Below are 19,113 nucleotides of genomic sequence, written 5' to 3' on the forward strand. Positions count from 1 at the left end.
TTGCAGTGTAAAAATAAAGCAGCCAGTATTTACCCTGCACAGAAATAAAATAACCCATCCAAATCTAACTCTCTCTGCACATGTTATATCTGCCCCCCCTGCAGTGCACATGGTTTTGCCCAACTGCTAAAAAAATTTCCTGCTGCGATCAACTTGGAATTACCCCCTAAGTACCATGGGACCCATCCTGTTACTGCTGATCAGTAGGTACCAGGGGAAAAAAATTGCCTCCATCTCTATATAAATAAATAAATAAATACCCCCCCGTGTAATAAATAAAAAATAATGTTTGTCCAATGTATCATTTTAATTTCTAATATATGCCCTGTTTATATTGTATGGAGTCTTTAATGTTTACAAATCGATACACCTTATTTAGTCAGTTGCTTTTATGACCCACAATATTCCTGTACTGTATTGTTGGTTATCTACTTTCTTGACCTGACATAGGCCCTCATTCCGAGTTGTTCGCTCGTAAGTTTTTTACGCAACGGAGCGATTAGTCGCAAACTGCGCATGCGCAACGTTCACAGTGCACCTGCGCCAAGTAAATTTGCAAAAAAGTTTGGTATTTTACTCACGGCTTAACGAAGAAATGTCATCGTTCTGGTGATCGGAGTGTGATTGACAGGAAGTGGGTGTTTCTGGGCGGAAACTGGCCGTTTTATGGGTGTGTGCGAAAAAACGCTGGCGTTTCTGGGAAAAACGTGGGAGTGTCTGAAGAAACGGGGGAGTGTCTGGGCGAACGCTGGTGTGTTTGTGACGTCAAACCAGGAACAAAACTGACTGAACTGATCGCAGTGTAGGAGTAAGTCTCGAGCTACTCAGAAACTGCTAAGAAATTTCTATTCGCAATTCTGCTAATCTTTCGTTCGCAATTCTGCTAAGCTAAGATTCACTCCCAGAGGGCGGCTGCTTAGCGTGTGCAATGCTGCTAAAAGCAGCTAGCGAGCGAACAACTCGGAATGAGGGCCAAAGTTCAAGGGAATAGGAAAATAAACCCTCATCAAGCGTTCGGACTGATACGTAAAGCTTTAATGGCACAAATGATTTAAGATTGGCACGCCCAGCTATTTTCTAAACAAGCATCCAACCAAGAGCTGTCTTTCATTGCGAAAGTTTAGAATTGTATCTGATCATGCCTTCTAAAGCATACATTTTGAGAAGATGTAGATTATCCATTAAAAGGAGAACCATTGTGTATTTGCAACAATTTGCATAACGAAGTTTGAAATGTAATTCTATTTTTCTAAATCTTTTTGTTTTACTGCTTATTTTGTGATGACGATGATGATGATTCTCTTCCAAAAGTTTGACATGCAGGTTTTACTGCTGTTACCACACACAAGCTTACATTTCAGAATTGAGCGACATTTGGTTTACCTACATTAATGTTATACAGTACTTGCAAAAATGTATCATTATACTAATGAAAAGCTAATTTTAATGTCACCCTGATATATTTTCTTGTACTGTGCAAATTTTCAAATGCAAATACGTGACATGTGAAACAGTGAAAACGTCTTCAAATTTGTGAACAAACTATACATATGAGGTTGAAATTGTTTCACAGATACAATTTAATAAAAAACATATATATATATATATATATATATATATATATAGCAAACCACTGATCCAGCACTCTGTGAAACGTACGCAAATACATACTTGATCGGGTGCCTCTTCCTGGGGATGGCACACCCCTACGTAGAGAAAACTGTGACAGGAATGGTACTCCAAGACTTTTAAGCGGTCAAGAAACTGATGCTTTTAATATCTACGTTACTGGGTTTTCCCCTTCGTCAGGACACACACACCAGTTTCTTAACCATTTAAAAGTCTTGGAGTGCCATTTCAGTTGCAGTTGTCCAGTTGTGCCCTCTCTCTCTCTCTCTCTCTCTTATATATATATATATATATATATATATATATATAGATATAGATATATATATAGATATATATAGAGATATATATAGAGATATATATAGAGATATATATATATACAAAATTTTGTTTGTCAACTGTTTCAATTGTTCAGTTGACCACAGGCCATCAACTTCACTGTTCTTGGTTTGATTTATCTGCAGTTAGTAGCAATCTGCTCATTCTGAAACGTGTATGTCCTAAAACAAACATTTCAGCAACACAAAAGAGATAATGACAGATGTGAAAGCATGATTATGAAGACCAATATTTCCATCAGTGCAGATGAATTTTGAATCGAAGGTGTTTCCACCATACTCCACAATTTTTTGGTTAACGTTACAGATGCTTGCGGTGGCACAGCCACGGAATGCCAGTAATTCAGTATTTGATCCTAGAAGAAAAAAATATATTTATTGATATGTTTGTAAATCCATTATACAGGAATTTACTTATTATTTAGAAAAAGAATAAATGATATATAGGGTACTCTGCTATAATCTCCTATACACATCATACATTATATCTGACGAGATTGATGTGTAGTCCTGCAGCTGGTGATGTCAGACTCAATAAACAGAAACCCAAGAACTGATTATTTCCATTTTAAAGCAATACCTGTACATGATGTCATTATAAAAGTTTATGTCATTATACCTTTTTCCACTTGTGATAAGAAATAATGACCCAATTTGTTTTTGAAATGTGTTTTTCAATGTTGTCTTAGGACCCGATGCAGAGATGTATGTAAAGTAAACCCGATGGGTTACCACGACCACGCCCCCCTCTGAGCACTATACTTAAAGGGGGTATTCAATTGTTTGAAAATCAGTTGGGTGTCTGTTTTTTCCTATCTAATGGACAGGAAAAAAACAGACACCCAACCGACTTTTCAATCAATTGAATTCCCCTCAAAGAGTCCACAAATGGACGCACCCACACCCTCAAACCGGTGCCCACCCAATGTCTCAGCTGCCCTGTGTAGGTCCTAATCCATGTAAAATAATGGCTTTGCTTATTACTTATACCAGTATAGGTTTATGACACAATTACTTTACAATGGACGTACCATTACGCGTTATTTTTCTCTCTTCCCGTATACACTTCTTCTCTTCTCCAGTACAGGTCATTGTGTCAGAAGTGTAACACCAGTTTGATGTTTCAGAGACACACGATCGACAGACAATGTCATTGGTTTTGTTGCTGGTGCTATTGTCTGGTACTTGAATGATAAAACAAAGAACACAGGTTTAACCCTCTGTATTGTTATACACAGCTCAGTAATGTGTCCAAAGCATTTAGCTACCATTCGGTTTATAAAAAGTCCATGGAACAAAAGGGATATGCAGAATAAGGTGTTGCTGGCTGCATACTAGAGAGAACTATATTTAATATCAGCTATCTTTGAATTATAACTACTGTATTATACAATGCCTTCATTTAACTAACTTCAAAGTTCAAATTACTTTAGAATGTCTGGGTACTTAGGAACTGGATCTATTTTCTGATAGAATTTTTACCTGTTTTGCTCATCAACTAATATTTATTTATTGATACGATTAAATTATTTCTGAAGAAGAAGAAGAAGGAGAAGAAGAAAGAAGATGATATAGGGTCAAAACATCGATCATTGCATGCACTGCTATTTCTAAGTACAGTATACTGTATGCTGCTGAAATAAAATATAAAAGTCTGGAAAGTACCTTTTTACTAATTAATGTGATGGTTAAACTTCCAAAGGATGGACTTTGAGATCTGTTGAGATGACCGCCCCTGCAGTTATTCATAAACTGTGGGCCTGATTCATTTGTGTAAGTAAAGCAGCTGGGCAAAACCATGTTGCACTGTTAGGGGTAAAGTTACTAAAATGGGAGTTCTATTTAAGATGGAAAGTTGCCCGTAGCAACCAATCAGATTCCAGCTATTATCTTCTATAAGATGCTAGATAAATGAGAAGTAGAATCTGACTGGTTGCTATGCACAAAATCCAATCTTAAATAGAACTCCCATCTCAGTAAATTTACCCCTTGGTGGGGCAGATGTACAGTTACATGTGCAGAGAGATTTAGATTTGAGTGGGCTATATTATTTCTGTGCAGGGTCAATACTGGCTGCTTTTGCATGTAGCCCACAAATGTTAGAAAGCTTTATTTTTATACTGCAATTTAGATTTCTGTTTGAAAACCCCGCACCCAAATCAAACTCTCTCTGCCAGGGCCATAACTAGGTGTGGGCGGATGGTGCTTAGCACACAGCGCACCATCCGCACCCACACTGATAGGCCGCCTAAGCTGCAGCACAGTATATTAGTAGCATTGCGCCCGGCTCCTTCCCTACCAGAGGCAATGCTGCTAATATACATAACAGGTACAGCAAGCAGCAGCAGCACCGAGCTGTCTGTGAGTTCCTCTCTCTCCCCCATGTGCTCTGCTCTGCCCCCCCCCCTCCTGCTCTCCTGCAATGTTCAGGCTGTACAGCGACTTCCGGGTACTGGAGATGGCTCCTGCTGCTGCTCAGCCCATAAAGACAGTCTGGTTCTCTCTCTCCTACTCCCTCCCTCCTTCCACCGCCCCCTCATGCAGACATATAATCAAATGACTGTCCAGTGCACAGTCATATTGCAAAGGTCTCAATACAACTGTTGCTTATTGTAGGTATGTGCTTTAATAATTTTTTACATAAAATAGATAACACCGTGAGTGATTAGCCTTGTGGTTGGTCATTTTGGACTGTCTCAGTGACATTTTAGATAAAGTACATCAGTGTAGGATTTTGTAAAAAAAAAAACCAACAACCCTGCACATACAGTTTTTCATTAATCCAATATCCCCTGAAATTAAGAATATAATACTTATTATTTATAAATATTCTGCTGCCCATTATAAAGGGGACTCTGCATGCCTAATGTGTAAAAAAGGAGTACTCTGCTGCCTAATGTTTAAAAAGGGGGACCTGCCTACCTAATGTGTAAAAAAGGGGGATTCTGCCTGATGTTATGTGTAAAAGGGGACTTTACCTGCCTAATGTATAAAAGGGGGACTCTACCTGCTTAATGTGTAAAAAGGGGGACTCTGCTGCTGCAATGTGTAAAAAAGGGGGACTCTGTCTGACATTATGTGCAAAAGGGGACTCTACAGTGCCTGCCGTACTATGTAAAAGAGGACCCTGCCTGCCTAATGTGTAAAAATGGGGACTCTGCTGCTGTAATGTGTAAAAAAGGGGGACTCTGCCTGCCTAATGTGAATAAAGGAGGACTCTGCCTACCGTTATGTGTAAAAAGGGGATTCTGCCTGACATAATGTGTGATAGGGGCTCTACCTGGAGTAATGTGTAAAATGGGGCTCTACCTGGAGTAATGTGTGTAAATGGCACTGTAGTGTGGCGTAATTTGAATGGAAACTTCTGTACAGCATAATATGAATTGGTATTATTTAGTGGCCACGCCCTTCCCCATGAAGCCACGCCCCTATATTTTTGGCATGCGACAATAGCACGCACTAGCCCTGTTTTGTATATGATGGGAAAGGGGGTGATGCTTGATGCTGTTTCTTGCACACAGCGCTAAAATGTCTAGTTACTTCACAGTTCTCTGCACGTGTTGCTTCTGCCCCACCTGCATTGAAGCATGGTGTTGCCCAGTTGTGTTCTTTTTTCCTTTATTTGCAAACATGAATCAGGACCTGTGAGTGCACAGACATTCCTATATACTGTATATAAATGTAGGAGTGCAAGAGAGTGAGAAAGAGGGGGTGGGGGAGGTGTATCATATCTTGGAGAGAGAAAAAATTGACATAGATAAAACATACTTGCCTACTTTTGAAAAAGAATTTAAGGGAGATTGTGAAAGTAACACCTATCAGTGCGGACATGTACTGCTACATCGGAGAGGCGTGTCATGAGAATAACTCACATCCAAATGTAAATGAGCCGCAAAGTTTTTAAGATCTGCTTGTTGAAGAAAGACACTGATATTTTGCAGGATTTGTTTGTGTATTGTGTTTTACAAGAGGTTCCATATACTGTAAGTGGCTATAGGGATCATTGTGCATTATAACCAATGCAGGAAAATGGCACTAATGATCCCATTTGAATGTATGTATCTCTGATCTATTTCCCCCCAAGAATGTAATAGCTGCATAATGGGTGTAAGGTGCAATCAGGGAGATTGCTTGTTTATTCAGGGAGTGAAGGAGATTGCTACTATTTCAGGGAGTCCCCAGCACAATGAGGGAGGGTAGGCAACTATGAGATAAAATAACAACCAGTCAGTAGTTGTTATTTTTCTAACAATGGCCCTCATTCCGAGTTGTTAGCTCGCTAGCAGTTTTTAGCAGCCGTGCAAACGCTAAGCCGCCTCCCACTGGGAGTGTATTTTAGCTTAGCAGAAGTGCGAATGAAAGGATCGCGGAGCGGCTGCAAAATAATTTTGTGCAGCTTCAGAGTAGCTCCAGACCTACTCCTAGCTTGCGATCACTGCAGACTATTTAGTTCCTGTTTTGACATCACGAACATGCCCTGCGTTCGGCCAGCCACGCCTACGTTTCACCAGCCATGCCTGCGTTTTTATCTGGCACGCCTGCGTTTTTCCGCTCGCTCCCTGAAAACGGTCAGTTGACACCCAGAAACGCCCACTTCCTGTCAATCACTCTGCGGCCAGCAGTGCGACTGAAAAGCTTTGCTAGACCTTGTGTGAAACTACATAGTTCGTTGTAAGAGTACGACGCGCATGCGCATTGCGCCACATACGCATGCGCAGAACTGACGTTTTTTTGCCTGATCGCTGCACTGCGAACGAAAGCAGCTAGCGATCAACTCGGAATGACCACCAATGTCTGTAAACTGACAGGAGCTGACTGGTTGGTACTTTATCTCTGTTCAAAGCTTGATTCACATCCTCCCGGAGGGGGAGAGAGAGAGAGAGAGAGAGAGGGAGGGAGAGAGAGAGGGGGGGAGAGAGAGAGAGAGAGAGAGAGAGAGGGGGGGGGGGGAGAGAGGGAGAGAGAGAGAGAGAGAGAGAGAGAGAGAGAGAGAGAGAGAGAGAGAGAGAGAATAGTGAGTAAAGAATTACAGCATATAATATAGTGATATGAAGTTCCTGCCAAACTGATGAAGCTGAATAATTGTTCCTTGAAGGCTGTTCTTTCATTCAACTTGTTTTCTGCAGGCAAAACACATGATATTGTGGACACATGCAGAACACTGATCCTCACTTACCGCTGGGGAATTCAGGATCACAGTCATCACTTGAACAACACGCGGTGCGAAGGCTGAGTGTGCGGTCACTGTAGGTACTACTCCCGGTGATATTGCATTCATTCTGTGGTGCACAGGTTCTGATGAAAGTATCAGAGATGTTCCCAGCTGTAATGGAAGATAACACTTATTATTCCACAGATACTGTACATACTTGTTGTTGAAAGTTTTAATTTTTTCCTAAAATATATCAATTGAAATGGTATATTCTTATTAATGTATTATTTAATGCATCTAACAATAATATTTAGAGGCCCATCTATTAACCAAGGCTCCAGCTGGGAGGGGTGCCAGACACTGCCTTCCTCCGCCTGCCCGCCGCTGGGGCTAAGTGCCGCTGCTGCATTATCTGATTCGCTAACTGCACTCCCGCAGGGATGATCGCGCATGCTGCGTGGGCTCTGGTTCGTGCTACTGCCTTACCCTGAGGACCGGCAGAGGCAGATAAGCTTTGCGGGCTGCAAAATGAATGAATTTAATTAGCAAATTTTCTTAATGCAATTGTCTAACCTTATGATGATACGAAAGCTTTTGACAATATACATACTAACATAGTAACATAATCAGGGCCGTCTTTTCATATGGGCTCCATGGGCACTTGCCCAAGGGACCCAGGAGTGTAAGCTATTTCCAGGGGTACCATATTTTTGAAAATCGTCACTGGGGAACCGGAGATATCCGACTTCTAAGCAGTGGTTCCCATCCAAGCCTGTCAATTGCTCTTCCCAGCCAGATATCTCAAGTTCTGTCTGACATAGAGTTTTTCTGAGGATATACTGCAAAAGCTGGGTCTCTCCCCTTTTGGTAGAACTTAGCAGCTTGCATCTACTATGCCCAGAACCAGAGATATCAGCCTTCAAGCAGCTGGTCCCTGCTCCATATCCACATGCCTGGTATGCAGTTTTATATTTTCATTGGTGGATTGCTCTGGCTCCTGAACTCTAATCCCTGAGCTCCCAGTACATCCTGAAAGGGGGGACTCTACAGCTTTTTTATCCCATCCAAAGCTAAGAAATTTCCAGGAACTTGAGATATCTGCAGTCAAGCAAGCTGCCCTCCCACCAGAAAATGATAAACATTAAGCCCACTCCACTATCAACCCCTCCCCTACGTATTAAACACCCCCTACCACCCTGGCAGTCATGTACCAGGGACCCTTCATTCAGCGCAATTCCCCCATCTACAGTTTAGTGTTCTCCCGCCCCATCTGTGCAGTAAAGGAGTAATTAGCAGAAATACCTGCTCCAGGTCCTACATGCTGAGCGAAGATAGAACACTAGTATACTCTCCAATAGTTTCCCCACTATTGATGTCAGACTAACAGGTCTATAGTTACCAGGATGAAGTTTAATACCCTTTTTAAATATTGGGACTACATCCGCTATTTGCCAGTCCTTTGGTACCATGCCTGATCTACAGTAAGTGACTCAGTGAAAATCAGATACAGTGGCGTTGCTATTTCAGCATTTAGCTCAATCAGAACCATAGGATGTAGGCCAGCTGGACCGGGGATTTATTAGTCTTAATTTTTTTTAGTCGTTCACGGACTCCTTCCTCAGACAGATAGGTATTAAGTAGAGGGCCTTTATCAATACAATTGATTTTTTTACTCACTAATCCCAAAATCTGGTCCTCTCTAGCAAACACGGATGAGAATTTTTTTTCAATATTTCAGCTTTATCTTTGTCGTCATTTATCAGGAATCCCAGCTCGCTTTTTAATGGTCCTATATTCTCTTTTTTTAGCCTCTTACCATTTATGTATTTATAGAATTTTTTAGGGTTAGATCTACTCTCTTTAGTGATTTGTTTTTTGTTTTCTATTTTAGCTGCTCTGATTTCCTTTTTGCATTTTTGTTACATTCCTTGTAGTACTGTACTGACTCCACCTTCCCATCTGATTTGAAAGCTTTGAATGCTCGCCTCTTTTTATCCATTTCTTCCTTTTTTATTTAACCACATTGGTTTAAATTTAGTGCTCTTATTTTTACTGCCCAAGGGGATGCACTTATGGGTATATTTGACAAGCATCGTTTTAAAAACATCCCACATTTCGGCCGTGTTTTTTCCCTGAAACAAATTTTCCCAATCTATGTCCTTTAGTGCATGTTTCAGCATGTTAAAATTTGCTTTTTTATAGTTAAGAGTCTTAGTTGTACCCTTAGAGTGCTGCTATTGAATGCTAATGTCGAATGTGATCATATTATGATCACTATTACCCAAGGACTCGCATACTGCAGTATTCACTATTATCTCCATGTTGTTAGTACTAAGTCTAGTATAGTCCCTAATCTGATTGGTTCCTCGAGTATTTGCGACAGGTAGTTATCCTTTAGAATACTTAAGAAACTTTTTCCCCTAGCTGTATTACATGATTCGCTAGCCCAATTTATGTCCGGATAATTAAAGTCCCCAATGATTAGGACCTCCCCCAGCCCTGTAGCTTTCTCGATTTGCATCAAGAGTTGCACTTCCTCAATCGCTCTAATATCAGGCAGTTTATAACATGTCCCTATTAAAAGTTTTTTGTACTTTTCTTTCCCATAGAAATTTCAACCCATAGTGTCTCCACAATATCACCAGTTCCCTCGAAAATACCCTCCTTTAAGTATGGTTTAAGAAATGGTTTAACGTAAAGACATACACCACCCTCTCTTTTAATAGCCCTGTCTCTCCTGAAAAGAGTATATCCCTCCAAGTTAGTTACCCAATTGTGGGAGTCATCCCACCATGTCTCCGTGATACCTATATCATATTGTTCCTTCATTACAAGCATTTCTAGTTCCCCCATTTTGCCTGAAAGGCTTCTTGTGTTTGTAAGCATACATTTTAAGTTAGTGATACCCTTATCTACTTGTCTATTCATTGGTATCCTTTCCATTCTTACTTTAGTATTCCCTGGGTTTCCAATTCTTGCTGTTCTTCCTCTCCCCCTTTCTCCCCCCCATTATACTTACTACCTCCCCCTTTCCTGTATTCCCTAAAGAACCTATAGTTTCTTTCTAAACCCTCCCCCAGACATCTAGTTTAAAAGCTCCTCCAACCTTCTAACCATCCTGCCCCCCAGCACCGCAGCCTCCTCCTCATTCAGGTGCAATCCATCACGACAAAAATATGACGCCTGACTGAGAAGACCGACCAGTGTTCCAGGAACACAAACCCTTCTTTCCCACACCAGTCTCTAAGCCATACGATTACCTCCTTAATCTCCCTCTGCCTCCCTGGGCTAGCCTGTGGCACAGGTAATATTTCAGAGAATGTTACCTTAGATGTCCTTGCCTTAAGCTTCTGGCCTATGTCCCAATAGTATTTCTTAAGGACATTCCACCTACCACTAATATGTGTACAAAGTTCATGTAGAATGATTTGTGGCACATTGTGTAAGAAGGGGTGAAGAAAGCTGGGTTGGGTCCAGGTATTTTTGGGGGCATGGCCTTATTGCAGGAGGAATAGTCATGCCCTATTAGAAATACAACCCCGTCCTCTGTTCTAAAGACTATACCGTCCACTATTCTAAAGACTATCCCATCAAATGTCCTAAAGCCTTTTCCGACCACTGTTCTAAAGACTATACCATCAACTGTTTTAAAGCCTATCCAGTCCACTGTTCTAAAGCCTATCCAGTCCACTGTTCTAAAGACTATACTGTCCACTGTTCTAAAGACTATACCGTCCACTGTTCTAAAGCCTATTCCATTCACTGTTCTAAAGATTATACTGTCCACTGTTCTAAAGCCTATTCTGACCACTGTTCTAAAGCCTATCCCATCCACTGTTCTAAAGCCTATCCCGTCCACTGTTCTAAAGACTATAAGGGACATCCAATTTTAGATCGGAATGGGCATGATTAAAAATTGTATTATTCGCATTGGGTGGTGTATTGATGTATCAATGTATTGTACAAGTTAAATGTCTGTGCATGACAAATGGTTGAGAAGGTAATTTCTTGGCTGGAATCTTGTAGGGGACACTGATCAGAGGCTGGAATCTGTAAATAACACAGCAGGGGTTGAGCCTGCAGTCCAGAGAAGACACCATGTCTATCAAAGTGTGAAACGGCTAGAATTTGTTAACACAGTACTGCTTGGTATTCCCAGAGCATGTTGTAAACACTAGTCCAGGCTGATTACAAGACCAGTTCCCCAGCTTCAAACAAGCCATAAAGATAAGAGAATCCGCCCCTGCTCAAATGACCCAGAGGCCCCAGAGCCTAAACCTTAGAATCAATCAAATCTGGTTTTGGAAGGGTTAAAAGGGTATCCCAAGGGGGTGGGGGCTGCATGTGAATTGTTCATTGTCATTGAGGTGTGTCCAGTGAGAGACTGGGTCTTATAGTGACACCAGGTTATGAAGAGAGGCCTCACTCTACAGCGTTCTGTACTGCAGGTGACTTGAACATTGTTTTCTCCCTATTTTATTTAAATTGAAACTGTTATTACTTGTGTGACTATTTAAACTATTATAATCTTGTAACCTTTTTTGCAACTGTAAACTTTGAAGATTTTCTTGAAATTATATAGAGATAGTCTGGCGCTATTGTTACTGTAAGAGTGCCTGCTGCTACGTTCCAAAGGCTTGGTTCATAGCCTTAAAATACACAAAAGAGCAGCGCTGGCACTTTTACACTACAAACTTATCGATTTAATATCATATATAAAAATACATCTTACACACCCATACCATATAAAACAATTAAAGTATATGACAATTAAGCTTTATAACTTGCAGGATAAATCCTGCTTTATATACCAAACCAGAGAACTTTAACTGCCCCTCACTAGTTACTTATATATGTGCAGCTGAGTATTTAAGCTGAATGGTACCATTCAATACATATGTCCGATTTATGACTCTGTTTCTTTAATTGTTTATAATAGGAGATTGTCCGGTCACTCAGCAAGCCTGGATTAATCTCACAGGTTACAGTTCTTTAGCATGCAGCCAATTAGATATACTATCCAGATAAAGTTCCTCACAACCAGTGTGAACTCCACTTATAATCTATCGTGATTATGGCTTTTAGTAAGGATAATTATCTGCGCAAGAGTGTTCAGCTTTACACGCGTCAAATTGATACCTCTCCCAGCTGTCACTTTTAAATACAGCCTTATCCGGAGTCCACTGTCTGGTGGATGGCAGGTTTAGTGTCAGATATTACCCGCATGTACAGCTGTCTCTGGCCGGCCAGTAATAGGGTAGAGATGTCTCATAAAAACTCCTCAGCAGTACGTCCGACAAACGCGTTTCCCCGCTTAGATATACAGCTCAGCGGCTTCCTCAGTGTGAGGGGCAGTTAAAGTTCTTTGGTTTGGTATATAAAGCAGGATCTATCCTGCAAGTTATATAGCTTAATTGTCATATACTTTAATTGTTTTATATGGTATGGGTGTGTAAGATGTATTTTTATATATGATATTAAATCAATAAGTTTGTAGTGTAAAAGTGCCAGCGCTGTTCTTTTGTGTGTTTCTTGAAATTAAATTCCATAATTTATATTTCTGGTTTCTGTATTTTGAACCCAAGACTCTGAGTGGCCCATGTTACCTATATTTTTTAGGTATTAATAATTGTGTGCACTGGTGAGAGCAGAAGCTCGCCATAAATTTTGCTTAGCCTGGCTGCCACAGTGAAAGGTACTTAATAATAGTGCATACACCATGTTTTGTGATGCATGTGCAGTAGTCTGAAAGTCACAAGATGCGTTTGTTTCCCAGTGTGTGATTCAGTCATCTCCTAAGAAGCTAGAACTTAAAAAACGAATAGCAGGTTACAAACAAGTTGCCTATTTTGTTCTATAACATTATTGAAATGTTTCCATTTTGGGATAAGAAAAAGCATTGTTCATGTAGCAGACATTCAGTTAATTATTAATATATCTACCTTACAGTATTACAGACTGTAGACAGCAACAAGTGTTTGCCTACACAGTGGCAAATATGGTGTAGTGGTTAACATTGTCTCTTATTACTGAGGTCATGTGTTCAATTCCCACCAAGATACTTACTATATGGAGTTTGTATGTTTATTAATGCATATGTGTGATAGGGAATATGGAGTCTGATTACTAAACTTTGGAGAGAGATAAAGTGGAGGGACAAGTCAGCTACGCCATGTTACAGGCCAGGTTTGAAAAGTGACAGGAGCTGGTTGGTTGGTTGGTGGTTCATCTCTCTCCAGTTTATCTCTTTCCAAAGCTTAGTAAATAGACCCCATAGTATTGTAAGGTCCACTGGATCAGGGACTGAAGTGAATGACCAAATATTCTAGTGTGCAGAATATGTGTGTGCTATTTATATATAGCTGGTGCCAAATAAATAATAATACTTTCTATGTCCACTTGTGTTATTCTGTTCAATCTACCTAGCAATTAGAAAACAACAAGAGACATTGCATTGATATTATTATTATTATTATTATTATTATGTTATTTTCAGTATAAAACAAGAGTGATACCATGTCTTGGAGATATTTTGTCTCATGTGTTATCACTATGGCCAACAGGGGGTGCTGTTGCACAGGAATCTGCCTAGCAAGAACTTTTCACGTTAGTAAAAATAAATACTGTACCGTATTGCCGTAAACGCTCTCGATTTATAACAACATGCCCTAGTGTTACTATTTGACATTAAAAGGTCAGGTAAAACATTTTCCTTTTAATACAACTTACCCAGGGTAACTTGAGAGTGTACAGATGCACAAGAATATCCTGCCGTGCAGGTAATGTTTGTCCCATTGCAAGATAGTGAGGTTGTATTATAGCATGATATGCATGTTAAGCAGTGTCCTAAAATGAAGTAACATAAAAAAAAATAACAGTAGTAATAAATGTTTAAAAACATGAACAATAAAGAAGATACAGTATGTTTGAATTTATTGAATTAATTGAATACACAGGGGAAGGAAATAGTATATAGCACTTGGTATACAAAGTCATCTTCTAAAATAACTGCAAAAAGAAACAAGAAAAGATTGTACTAAATTATCTCCAAGTTGCAAGTAAACACTAAACTTCATCAGTCGGAAAATACACTAAACGTGTAGCTAAAAATAACAAACAAATGTGTTCCAATAATAAAACACTACATATATTAATAAATAAAACATATGGTAATGTTCCCTATATAAATAGTGTTGTTAAAAATGGATGAATTGATAACAGTGGTCACATATGGGCGGATCCTGCTGCTTGGCGCACATTCTGGGCTACAGAGTCAATGACAAATGTAACCACACACAATGGGGGGAATTAAATTAACCCTGTTAATTTAAAAGGTGCAAAAAAACTGGATTTTTTTCACTTTTTTTTCCCTTCAGGCTATTCAATTAAATCCTACCCATTAAATTATCTGTTTTGGGGCGGAAACACATACAGTAGTATCCATGATAAGTTCACAAACCTCTGTGTTATCACTGCATGACTCGCAAAAAAAGGTAATTAACGGGGGTGGGGGTGGGGGTTTGGAGCCTGCTGAGTCCCAGAAAAATACACCCCAGAATACAAATACAAAACAGCACGTCGGTGGCCACGCTTCAGAGCTAATTGAATTCCCCCAAAGCATTGAATAAAGGGGAGGCAGTCAATTTACCGGTTGTTGGGATCCCGGCTATCAGGAGACAGAAGCGGAATCCCAATCGCCGGCTGAAATCCCCACTTGGGTGGTGGTACACGCCACCACCCGAGGGGGAATATAAACCGGACCCAAAGCGTGGCAAGCGCAGCAAGCCCGCGAGGGGACACGCTGCACTCACCGCTGGTATTCCGGCTGTCATGATCCCTGTGTCAGCCTCCTGACCGACGGGATCCTGACAGGCAGCATTTCATACTGATCCCGAATAAAGTGTAGGCATCTAGCCCTTCTGTCAGGGGCAGAATAAGGGGTCATCCCGCCCCTAAGCACAGCATTAATTGATGCCCCCCCCCCAATTTTATTATTTTTATGATTAGGTTTTAAAGCCTAATTGCCAATTGCCAGTATAATATTAGTTAGTGGGACAGGGTGGTGCCTGGACACCTGTTTTATTGCTTTAACTGGCAGTAATTAAACAAGCTGATACCTGGTAACAATCTACCAGTCTGATATTTCCCAGTAACTGAATAATATTGACACTGTACGCCATCTGGAGTGGTGTGTGGAGGGGTCACACGTGGCACTGCATCTGTAACCCATCAGAGAGGACACCGATATCTGGACACCACCCACCAGGTCCACCTGCTCATGTGCCAGTCCCAAGGCTCGGGCAGTCTGTGTAAGACCTGCTGGTAACTTCAGCCGCACAGTAATAATACAAGCATCTGAGTGCTGCCCCCAGGAAGTGGTACAGGTAGGAACGTGCCTCACATGCCCAATGGAAAAATAACTACTGCCTTCAGTCCAAGGATCCCAAGATTTCACTGAAAACTCCTGCCTACCGGTCATCCTTGAGTGGAACAGGGTCCATATACACTGTTATGGGATCTTCCTAATTTCCCAATTCGTCTACATAATTTTCGAAAATTTGATTGCAGGAATGGACACCATCTTTAGATGGCATGCGTTCTCAAAGCCCTTCTCCTTCCTGTAGGAAGGAGTACCGAGTTGCGAAGGCGGTTCCTCTGCAGTCCATCAAGTATCTCTGTAGTACGTATGCATGAACCTATTTCACCATGTGCACTAACACTGGCGAGTCACAACTTTCATTGCTACAGTAGTAGTGGGATCAAAGGAACAGCTGATCTATGGATCAGCTGTCCCCACACCGGAGCAATGTTGAATTACTTCAGTGTTTTAGAATCCACCGCTGTTACCCACTCAGCAGTGCTTAATGAATAAACACCTTGGTGATTAAAAATTCTTTACTTTACAATCTAATTAATATTTACTGGCTACAATACAATTGTATTAGGTTTAGATTCACATAATGAAACCAAATTATTTTTAGAACTGATTTTTTACAGGATATTGACTACAGGTATGCTGTAATGACTGGTATAAAATTGCTACTAATGACATCACAAGCATGGTTAATGGGAAAGATTGACTTAATTACAACCTTTGTTTCTGCGTTAATAAATTATCGCCCTAAAATGCTATCTGATAAATAATGAGAATCCAGTAAATCTAGTAATACACATGATTATTATTAATGCATATATTGAATATTCTGATCAAATTGTCTTTACCGGAACAAGTGCAGGACACTTTAGGTAAAATCACTCCACAATAACAACTGTTTCAAATATATGCAATGAGAGGAGAGAGTTATCAAGCCTTGGAGAGAGATAAAGGGCCAAATGTAATAGAGTGAGAGTTTCAGAAAGTGAGAGATGTGGTAAGGTTTTTCAGTTTTTTTTTTAAAGTGGCAATCATTTACACTGCAAAACCAGGTTGATCTTGCTGTGTAAATGATTGCCACTTTAAAAAAAACTGCAAAACCTTCCCAAATCTCTCACTTTCTGAAACTCTCACTCTATTACATTTGGCCCAAAGTGAATAAGCTGCCCAAAGCAAATGACCAGTTTCAAACTGTCACTTATCTGAAATGACAGAAGCTGATTGGTTACTTTGGGTGACTTTTTCACTTTATCTCTCGGCAAATCCCCTTTAATGCGGAATGAAGTACGGAAATATGACTGGTGCATTTTTTGTCATTGTGTGAAAGCGTTGGACACTGAGCTACTAAGCAAACCTCAGATATTAGTACACAGGCACTAAAGTGGGCTCATTCCTATGTATCAGGAATTTATGTCACTCGCTGGCTCCAATGTCAGCCTTAAGGCTCTGTTAGTAAATGACCTTCCAGTAGTTTTTAATTTTCTGTGAACCAGGTGGAAAAATAAAGCTATTTGCAGTAAACTGGCGTCACTACACAAACTGTCAATGTTGCAATTACAGCTACACAAAACGGCAATTTGCATGCAGTATTTTCATTTTTATGATACCAGTTTAAATCTTGCTGGTGTATGTCACAGGTCACACCCGCCTAATGCACTGAAGGTTACATCATCTTATGCCAATATCTATTCAGATGACACAATCATGTGTGCTCTCAGTAATTGTAGCTCAAGCTAAATTTGCACCTGACCATCTGATTAGAGCAATCCCAAACTCTTTATTATTGGTTAACATCAGTATAGATGTGTCCTCATACACTTAACGTATACGGGGGTAATTCTGAGTTGATCACAGCAGCAAGTTTGTTAGTAATTGGGCAAAACCATGTGCACTGCAGGGGGGCAGATGTAACATTGGCAGAGAGAGTTAGATTTGGGTGGGTTATTTCGTTTCTGTGCAGGGTAAATACTGGCTGCTTTATTTTTACACTGCAATTTAGATTTCAGTTTGAATACACCCCACCCAAATCTAACTCTCTCTGCACATTTTATATCTGCCTCCCCTGCAGTGCACATGGTTTTGCCCAACTGCTAACAAATTTACTGCTACAATCAACTCAGAATTAGGCCCTATGGGGGTAATTCTGAGTTGATCGCAGCAGGAATTTTGTTAGCAGTTGCGCAAAACCATGGGCAGTGCAGGGGAGGCAGATATAACATGTGCATAAAGAGTTAGATTTGGGTGAGTTATTTTGTTTCTGTGCAGGGTAAATAGTGGCTGCTTTATTTTTACACTGCAATTTAGATTGCAGATTGAACACACCCCACCCAAATATAACTCTCTCTGCACATGTTACATCTACCTCCCCTGCAGTGCACATGGTTTTGCTCAACTGCTAACAAAGGTCCTGCTGCGGTCAACTCGGAATGACCCCCTATATGCGCAATACGCCTGGTGCAAAACTGAGATGTGCCAAGAGGAGTAGTGTGCCATATTTTTATTTAACTTTAGCATCTCATAGACCTTGCAGAATCAGTGGAAAGCCGCGCACAGCCTACAAGAGATGATGGACTGCAACATAAACTGCGCAGAAAATGGTTTTACACAGTCGCAGAATAAGCATAGTGGAACTTGGTGTGAGTAAATGCCGCAGACGCTTGTATCTGCCTTTTTGCACAAATTCAAACTCAGTCATACTTGCCTACTTTTTTAAAAGCATTTCAGGGAAATTGTGAAAGTAACACCTCTCACCCAAAGTTAGTAAGATCTACTTGTTGAAGAAAAGACACTGATATTTTTTAGGATTTGTTCATGTATTGCAGGGATGAGGAACCTTTGGCCCTCCAGCTGTTGTTGAACCACACATCCCAGCATGCCCTGCAACAGTTTTAGTATGGCCAAATAGCAAAACTGTAGCAAGGCATGCTGATATGTGTAGTTCAACAGCTGGAGGGCCGAAAGTTCTCTGATGTATTGTGTTTTACAAGAGGTTCCATATACTGTAAGGGGCTCACAAGAAACCATATTTAAAATGCATGTAGTCATGTGGATCACTGTGCCATATAACCAATACAGGGAAATGGCGCTGATGAGCCCATTTAAATGTTTATATCTCTGCTTTTTTTCCCCTCTAACAATGTAACAGCTATATAATGGGGGTAAGGTGCAATCAGGGAGATTGCTGGTCTGTTCAGGGAGTCAGGGAGATTGCTACTGTTTCAGGGAGTCTCCTGCAGAAGGTGGGATGGTAGGCAACTATGAATTCAGTCACAAACAGATGTACAAAGGTCAAAACTGACAGTGGTCTGTGTACGCTGGCGATACAGCTTTGTTGCTTTCGGTAGTTTTATTTGTATGAATAAGATGCACAATTTAAGCAAAAAGGTGCATGGCGTGGCCAAGTGGCAGAGGACCTGGCGCAAAGAGGGGCTACTGTATCTGCCTTGTCTAAAGCCACGGTGTGGAAGGACACATCCGTACCTAAACAGGAAATCACAACCTATTGTACAATGCAACATCCTTATGTTCCACTCAGTGTGAGTGAGGGGCCCATCATGGGCAAGTATAAAATGTTTCCTATAATTCAGGCATTGTGTCTTTTTAACTCATGTGGCAGGTACTTA

The 19,113-nt window shown here is 40.6% G+C and overlaps 1 protein-coding gene across 3 annotated transcripts; it reads right to left on the minus strand.

Moving 5' to 3' along the window:
- Positions 1-233: 233 nt before the first annotated feature.
- On the minus strand, positions 234-15,738 carry LOC134966966 (phospholipase A2 inhibitor NAI-like). Of its 3 annotated transcripts, none has more exons than XR_010188753.1 (5): positions 15,380-15,505; positions 13,846-13,962; positions 7,141-7,287; positions 2,996-3,148; positions 234-2,320 (listed from the first exon to the last, which is right to left on the minus strand). XR_010188753.1 is itself a non-coding variant. In XM_063943975.1 (5 exons), exons 1-5 carry the CDS (start codon positions 15,593-15,595, stop codon positions 2,127-2,129), a joined length of 618 nt encoding a protein of 205 aa, XP_063800045.1. In that variant the 5' UTR covers positions 15,596-15,738; the 3' UTR covers positions 234-2,126. The 3 variants fall into 3 exon arrangements, 2 of the variants coding, with proteins under 2 accessions (XP_063800045.1, XP_063800044.1); XM_063943975.1 differs by lacking the exon at positions 15,380-15,505 and adding an exon at positions 15,589-15,738; XM_063943974.1 differs by lacking the exon at positions 15,380-15,505 and adding an exon at positions 14,765-15,044.
- Between the last annotated feature and the right edge of the window lie 3,375 nt (positions 15,739-19,113).

Source organism: Pseudophryne corroboree, chromosome 10, assembly GCF_028390025.1.
Source record: "Pseudophryne corroboree isolate aPseCor3 chromosome 10, aPseCor3.hap2, whole genome shotgun sequence".
Classification (NCBI taxonomy): domain Eukaryota; kingdom Metazoa; phylum Chordata; class Amphibia; order Anura; family Myobatrachidae; genus Pseudophryne; species Pseudophryne corroboree.